Source organism: Phaseolus vulgaris, chromosome 4 (genome assembly GCF_051622355.1).
Source record: "Phaseolus vulgaris cultivar YP4 chromosome 4, ASM5162235v1, whole genome shotgun sequence".
NCBI classification, from domain to species: Eukaryota; Viridiplantae; Streptophyta; class Magnoliopsida; order Fabales; family Fabaceae; genus Phaseolus; species Phaseolus vulgaris.
The window spans coordinates 46,716,626-46,725,206 of NC_143501.1; the positions used below are offsets into that span (position 1 = coordinate 46,716,626).

Below are 8,581 nucleotides of genomic sequence, written 5' to 3' on the forward strand. Positions count from 1 at the left end.
AAGTGTGTAAATACATAGAATAATGATTGAAATTTGTGTAATGTGGTAACATTGTGACAAGTGGGGCGCGTGGCTTAGTTTGCAAGGAGTGTTTGTTAGTAATTTGCACACTTACGTCAACGAAATCCAGACACAGTAACAACCACCAACCACTCAAATCAAACAATGCTACCAACAACACTTCTATTTTCTATATATTTTTATATATTTTAAGTGATCCACCTTCATTCACGCATCATATATTTTTCACACCACTTTTAAGAGCCAAAAATATCACATCATTATACTAATTAAATTAACTTCTTAAATGTAATATTTCAATCTCTAATCTATATATAAAAATGTTTTTTCTTACTTTATTACTTTCAACATTTTTTTTTGCTTTCTGATACATTTTTCTTATATGAAATAATTTAAAATTCCAATTTCCAAATATTCATTTTAACATTTGTGTGCTGTTAAGTTAAACAGTTAAGATTAACATGTAGTGATACCTGTGTCCCCAAATATATTAAACCCATTTCTTGATATTATAGTACGTAATTATTATTTTATTTCTTTCATGTTTTAATTAAAAGTTAAATTTTCAAATATTTAAAGTACATAATAAAATTCATATGTTAAAAAAATATACATGTTTATAAAAAAATCTAATAATATATTATAAGAAAACCTATTATATCAATTAAATGATATGAATCAAACGTTTGACATGTAGATTTTGCAACTTCAAAATCGATTTAAATGGAATCCAATAAAATTAAAATAATTTTAAAAAAAATATTATTATACTATTTTATTATTTTAAATGTGTGTCATAAAAGAATATAATATATTTAATTTATTTCACACCAATAAAAGGAGGACCACGTGATTTTTAACATATGAATAATGTGAATGGGGGAGTTGTATTGATGGTGTGTTACATTACTGACTTCAGAGAAAATAATATTTTAAAAGAATAATATTATTAAAAGGATATAATATAAAATGATTGATTTTGATATTTATGTTGTAAATTTTCTGTCATATTTTACATTGTCGTGTAAATTTCTTAGACTTATGAGATGTAAATATTATGAGATGTGAATACAACAAAATCACTTTGGTTTATTTTTTCAATGTAGACCTTGTATATTTATATTTTATTTGAATTCATTTACTAGTAAAGAAAAAAAATATTCTATAAACAAATATTTAATTATAATAAAATAAATAATAAAATTATTCGTCACAATATAACCTTTGACTGTCATATTAAAAAGATAAAATTGAATATTAATAAAAATTTATACAATAAAATCATAAAATCGGTTTGAATAAAACTACAAAATTGTCTTAATTCAGTTTAATTTTTTTTATTCATATTAAATGTTTTTGTCTGTTGACTTCAGTTGGTATGAACGGGTGAGTTTCACTTGTCTCCATTTGGTGCTTTGAAACGTTGCTCCTCTGGGAGAAAGGGAGTTCTACTGGTTGATCTAACTCCGACGAGTCAGTGAGAGCATTCAAACTATAAAATTTGTTTCAGAAAAACATACCTTTACTCGGGGTCTCAATCCCTTTGTAGAGATATTCTTTTAACAACCAATATAATCTCAACAAACAAAATATAATTTCAACGGAGAGCATATAATCTCAACAGCAAGAGTATAATTTCAACATTAAAACATTACATGCACCTTTATTCTCGGATGTTATCCACATTATTCCCAACAACTTTTATTTGTATTTAATAGATATATACATACTAACTAATTCAAATATTCCTTCAGTTATTCCTATTTTAATTATCTTTTTCGTGTTGACTACCAACATCTGGGTCAAACTCGTATTCAACCCATACTTACCCTAAACCAAACTTAAACTTAAGTGTATAAATCAAACACATCTGATCAGTACAATCAAACAGAATTTGATTCAAATGTACTTTTAACAAAAAAAATAACAAACCAGACACAACAATCACTTTCATTTCTCACCTCCTCTTAATAGAATAAACAATAATTTCTTCCTTTTTATTATTTAAAATTGAACATTGAAACTTTAATTAACAAAATTATATATATTATTACTATAAAATCATTAAATAAAAACTAATTAGTAAGACTCACTCTCTCATTTGATATGATGAATAATTTGAAAATTTTAATTAAAGACATTGCTTAATTTTTTTTGAAGTATTGTTCATAAATTTATATTGTTTTTGGGTGAGTATAAGATACTTTTTAGCCAAAAAAAAGTCTATGATTAAGATCTTAATCATACTGAAATTTATTTATGATACCCATGCATACTTTGTTGAATCTATCCATAAATGCTCGTAAGGACTTTCCCTTTTCTTGTTTCACATTAAGAAGGGACATGAATGAAGTGTGATGTGATTGGCTCGTTGCATACTGCGTGATGAATTTCATTGTTAATAATTTGAAATTCCCCACGGAGTTGAGAGGAAAACTAGTGAACCAACCTAGTTCCCTCTTGGAGAGAGGTAGGGGAGAAATTACACCATACTGACTTGTTGGTTGTGTATAAGGTCATATGTGTCTTAAAGACATCCACTTGGGAGAAAGTGGTGTGTCGATTATCTCATATGTGAATGGGTGTCCTCTCGAGTCCTCCTCATCGTCTGGGACAGAATTGTTTCTGGAACTTTGGTGAGTTTGAAGAGTAGAGGAGGTTGATGGGTTTGAGGAGTTGGTTGGGTTTGATGTGTTTGAGTGGAAATCTTCCCGTTCATGTCCATCAAGATGTTGTTGTAAACATTTGTTTTGCTCCTTCAAAAGGGACATCTCCTCTCCTCATTGTGTAATTGGTCCACAATACCTTTTTGACGTAAATCCTCCATTTGTGCTTGAAGGGCCTGGATCATAACTGCTTGTTCATCCGCCATATGGTCGTTGTTAGCATTATTTCTTGTTGAGACCATTGTTGTTGGTTGTGACTTGTTGTTGAAGATTGAATACTACCCCGACCCCATGGTGGACGCCAATTTTTCTGTATAGGCTGAGGGGCCCATATAGTACCTTTTACTGGATGTACAATTATTGACGTGTCAGTGATCTCCAAATTCCTTTAAGCCTCCTTCCTTCAATGTTGATGCTCAGTCAGTAAGGGTACCTACGATTGCACTTCGACGCTAAAGTCAATGTTCTCATTTAGGTATATTAGTATAATGTAAAACGTACCTTGTTCCTTCACAGAGAACCCTATTTATAGTATTGGCCTATGGGCCTTGATGCTGATGGGCTTTACATCAATTATTAATTGATGCACAATAGTTCCTTGATATCAGAGACGTATATCTTTTAGTTAATCAGTTGTTCTCGTATATTTTGGGACATGTATCTTTCAGTTAATCAATTGTTCCAATATATTTCGGGATATTCATTAACTCATTCAATGCTAGTTGTAACTTTTATTTATGACGTTCTTTGACTAGGGCGGTCGATCATTCATACTGAAACTGGCTCGGTCGATACCAACTGGTACACTTACACTCTCTCATTTGATATGATGAATAATTTGAAAATTTTAATTAAAGAACTTGCTTAATTTTTTTTTTAAGTATTGTTAATAAATTTATATTATTTTTGGGTGAGTATAAGATATTTTTTTTAGCCAAAAAAAAGTCTATGATTAATATCTTAACATACCGAAATTTATTTTAGAGTTTAACTATATATATATATATATATATATATATATATATATATATAACAGATATTTTGACATAAATTAAATCTTCGAAATTGTAACTTCTTTGTTAAAAGATAAGATTGCTTATATATGTTATTTCATAATGTACACTAAATTTTTTTGTCTAACATATAAATAATCTGGATTTAATAAAGTCAAACTCAAATTTTTATTTAAAATTTGGGAAATTAGAAAGAGCATCAATATTCTATATTAGTTTTTTGAAAATCGATCTAAAAATTGTTCTTAGATCCATTCTATACGATTTGTTAATGTAGGGTGAGTGTTTGAAGATGGCTGATACTTCATTTTTTTTCACTAATTTTCCTGATCATTTCTTTGAGAGAGATCTTTGGAAGGTGTTTCAAAGGTGGGGAAGAGTCCTAGATGTTTTCATTGCCAGAAAGCTTAACGCAAGGTGTCGAAGGTTTGGGTTTGTTAGGTTCCACGGTGTGACTGACGTTCTTTCCCTGGAAAGAAAATTGGATGGAATCTGGATTGGTACGTGGAAGTTACAGGTGAATCTCCCAAAGTTTCGAAGGGACGACGCATCAAGGTTTGGAAAGAAGAGAGGGGTGGTTAAGAGGGAAGTATGGAATCCGAAGGGGCAGCAGAAGTTGTCCTTTGCTCAAGTAGTGGCGGGTGATGCTGTTCTGGATGTTGTGATGGTGCTGATGCGGGGGGTTCAGGTAAGAGTGCTTGCGGTTCACAGGAGGAGGGGTATGACTTCCAGTTTCCAGTAGACAAAGAGTCGTCTTCCTGGTTGGAGGTTGAAAATATTAGTGGTCATGTGGAGAGGAGTGGAATGGATTGGTGGGTGGGGCTTCCTTGCTGGAACGAGGTGGGCGGATTTGGTGGGTTAGGATAAAAAATCAGTGAGGTGGAGCAGTCTGGAGGGGTCGTGAAGGGGGTTGGTGGGGTAGTTCAAGTAGTGGATGATGATGTGCAGGAGGTTTATTGGCTTCTCCAGTTGAGTTGCAAGGGCGAGGGATGGGTGGCGTTAGTGGGGATTTCGCAGGCGATTCTCGCTGTCACCTTCATTGTGGTAAGGGTCAAGTTGCGGATGACAATTATAAAGCAGCGAAGAAGGGTGGGAGGAGGAGTAAAAAGAATTCACGGTTGCTTGGTGGTCTGGCAAGTTCTGGTGGAGCTCCTCGTAATGCGAGAACGTCAATATCTAAGGACTTGGCCAGTATTGCGGAGGAGAATGTAGAGATTAATACAATAGTTTCAACGGAAAGAGATGTGGGGGGCGTGAGAGAAACTGGGCCATATTCTAATTTGGTGGATGTCAGGGTGGCTCAGGCAGATTATCTGGTTCAGCAATGGGAGGTGAGGCCTACTTCTACTCTTTTGTCTGACAGTGCAATTGAGAATTGCAACAGAATTTACAGGTTGAAGAATGATGAGTCTGAAGCAGTTAGAGTGTGGAAGGCCGGCAAGGATATGGGTTACACACGATATGCTCAAGAAGATGTTGTCATTAGTAGAATTCAGTCATTGGAAGTTCGGGATAACAGTAATTTGAGGTTTGAGGGGGGGGGGGGAGCTTAGTGTTAATGTTGATGAAGATAATTAGTATGAACATAAGGGGGATAGGTGGCTCCTTAAAGAGAAAGTATCTAAGAACTTTGATAAGTAAGGAGCAGGCGGATTTGGTATGTATACAAGAGACGAAAAGCTCGGAGATTAGTAGGGAGAGTGTTTTTCTGCTGTGGGGTACTAATGACATAGAGTGGGTTGAGAACGGAGCTATTAATAATGCCGGGGGGATTATTACGATTTGGAGGAAAAATAGTTTTCAGATGTCAAGGCTCTTTAATGGTAGAAATTATTCTATTATTGAAGGGCTTTGGAAGCTTGGGAAGGAGATCCCGGTCACAATAGTAAATGTTTATTGTTCTGGGTCTCTACGAGAGAAGAAGGAGGTTTGGGAGGAAATTTGTAATTACAGGTTGCCACAAGTGAACATGGCCTGGTGCGTAGTGGGTGATTTTAATTCAATCATAAGAAGGGAGGAGAGGAAGAGTTTGGTTTCTGTGTCTGATTATGGTAGAGAAATAGAAGGTTTTAATAGTTTTATCGAGAAAGCAGAATTGGTAGATATTCCGATGACAGGAAGGAAGTTTACGTGGTATAAACCTAATGGTTTAGTGAAGAGCAGGATCGACAGAGTCCTTGTGTCAAAGGAATGGGTTGAAGCATGGCCGAATTGTAAACAACACGTACTAAGTAGATCGGTTTCCGATCATTGTGCGGTTGTTATTAAAAATGAGTATGTTGATTGGGGTTCGAAACCGTTTAGGAGTCTGGATGTTAGGCAGAGTGACAACAGATTTAAGGTGTTTCTGAAAGAAAAATGGCCTAAGTATGAGGTTCAAGGTGGAGGGATATATGTGTTCAAAGAAAAATTGAAGAAACTCAAAGCTGACTTAAAAGTATGGAATAAGGAGGTCTTTGGGGATGTGAATAAGGAGGGTGATGGGCTGCTAAATAGGATTAGGGAGTTGGACACAAGACATGATGATTTTGACCTTAATGTGCTTGAGAGGGAGGAAAGAAAGTCCTTATTAGTTGAACTTAACAAAAATCTCCTTAAGCAAGAGGCAGTGGTAAAGCAGAAGGCGAGACTGAAATGGTTGAAGCAAGGTGATCTTAACACAAAATTCTTTCACTCTTCTATTAAATGGAGGAGGGCCAAGAATGAGTTACATGGGGTTTTTGAGAACGGTCGGTGGAGTGAGGATAAAGATGAGGTTAAGGCTAAGGTCAGAGATTTCTTTGAAGCCAGGTTTGTTGGAAATGAAGAGTTGCCGATTAGGCTGGACAACGTTTGTTTTAATTCCATTTCCGTGGAAGATAATTAGATGTTGATTGGAGATTTTACTGAAATGGAAATTAAGGAAGCGGTGTGGAGTTGTGATAGCTCGAAGAGTCCTGGTCTAGACGACTTTAATTTGGGATTTATAAAGTTTTGTTGGGATCTCATCAAAGCAGATATCATGGTTGCAGTAAAGGATTTCGAATCCTTCGGAAAATGGCCTCGGGGCTCAAATGCGTCATTCTTATGCTTGATCCCTAAATGTGAAAATCCTCTGCAGCTTGGGGAATTTAGACCTATCTCATTGGTCGGATGTCTGTACAAAATTATTTCGAAGGCTCTTTCGTTGCGTCTAAAAAAAGTGATTGGTAAAGTCATCGATGTCAGGCAGTTCGCTTTTCTTCAGGGGAGGGGTTTGTTGGATGGTGTGTTAGTCGCTAATGAAGTTCTGGATGAGATAAAGAGAAGGAAGAAAAGTTGTGTTTTCTTCAAAGCCGATTTTGAAAAGGCGTATGACTCAGTGAGATAGGAGTTCATCTATTATATGTTAGAAAGGCTTGGTTTTTGTGGTAAATGGATTCGTTGGATAAAAGGGTGTTTGGAGTCTGCTTTTGTGTCTGTGCTAGTGAATGGTAGTCCGTCTAAGGAGTTCTTCCCAAAAAAAGGACTTCGACAAGGCGACCCGTTAGCCCCTTTTTTGTTCCTTATTGCGGCGGAAGGCTTGGCAGGCGTGTCTAGAATGGCAACTGAGAGGATGATGATAGATAGTCTGGAGATTGGCAAAGAGAAGGTGAAGGTTAACATGTTGCAGTATGCTGATGATACTGTTTTCTTTTGTGAAGCTAATGTTAAAAGTATTTTCAATATTAAGGCAGCTCTGAATTGTTTTGAACTTGCATCTAGGCTTAAGGTGAATTTTATGAAAAGTAAGTTAGGAGGTGTGGGGGTAAAGCAAATTTCAATTCAGCGTTTTGCGTCAATTCTTAATTGTGAGGTGATGACAATTCCTTTTGTTTATTTAGGTTTGCCGATAGGAGGGTGTCATAAGAAAAAGCAGTTTTGGGCTGGGGTGATAGTTAGAGTGAAAAGAAGATTGAGTAGTTGGAAAGGTAGGCTTTTGTCTTTGGCAGGGCGAATTTGCCTGATCAAGTCGGTTCTCTCTTCTATCCCTTTGTTTTATCTATCTCTTTTTAAAATGCCCGTTGGGGTGGCAAATGAGATAGTGAGTATTCAAAGGAATTTCCCGTGGGGTTGGGGCTCTGATGGAAGAAAGGTAGCATGGGCTTCTTGGAAAAAGGTGTGTGAAGCGCGGGAGGATGGAGGGCTTGGCGTCCTCGACTTAAGAATTTTTAACTTAGCATTACTCGGTAAATGGATTTGGCGTCTGGGGTCGGACAAGGGTGGTTTGTGGAAGGAGGTACTTGATTCCAAGTACGGGGGCTGGAGAAATTTGAGAGCAGGAAGGGGAGGAAGTTCGGAATCCCTGTGGTGGAAAGATTTAAGGGAGGTGTGGAGCTTAGAAGGGTGAGGTCAGAATTTTGAAGATGCTGTGACCTGGAAGGTGGGTAATGGGAAGGAAGTTATGTTCTGGGAAGACAATTGGGTGGGTAGGGGGCGTTGAAAAGTGTTTTCCCGAGGCTGTTTTCACTTAGTGTCTCAAAAGCTTCTACGGTGGCAGAGTTAGGGGCTTGGAACAACAATGTTTGGGTTTGGAAGTTTGGTTGGAGAAGGAATCTTTTTGAGTGGGAAAAGAATTTAGTGTGTCTACTGTCTCAGGAAGTTCAGGGTGTGAGCTTGAATTTGGAGAAGGAAGATAGTTGGGAGTGGAAGGAAGGGGAGAAGGTAGAGTATTCAATTAAAGCTGAATATCTTCGTCTTAGGGGGGGCGAGTAGGGGAGAGAGAGGGGGAGTTTATGAAGTTCTGGAAGTGTAAGGTTGTACCTTCTGCACATGTTACGGCTTGGAGGGTGTTGGAAAATAAGTTGGCTACTAAGGCTAATTTGGAAAAACGTGGGATCACAGTGGTAAGTTCAGTGTGTAGTCTTTGCGGGGTGGAGGTGG

General features: G+C 36.6%; 1 protein-coding gene across 1 annotated transcript; it reads left to right on the top strand.

Moving 5' to 3' along the window:
• The first annotated feature begins 5,279 nt into the window (after positions 1 to 5,279).
• Positions 5,280 to 6,566, top strand: LOC137838897 (uncharacterized). The gene has a single exon (XM_090301067.1). The coding sequence runs from the start codon at positions 5,280 to 5,282 to the stop codon at positions 6,564 to 6,566; it is 1,287 nt and encodes a 428-aa protein (XP_090157193.1).
• Positions 6,567 to 8,581: the final 2,015 nt, after the last annotated feature.

Bases quoted from the DNA above. Each gene is read 5' to 3' on its own strand.
- LOC137838897 (XM_090301067.1), top strand. From the start codon at position 5,280: ATGAACATAAGGGGGATAGGTGGCTCCTTAAAGAGAAAGTATCTAAGA.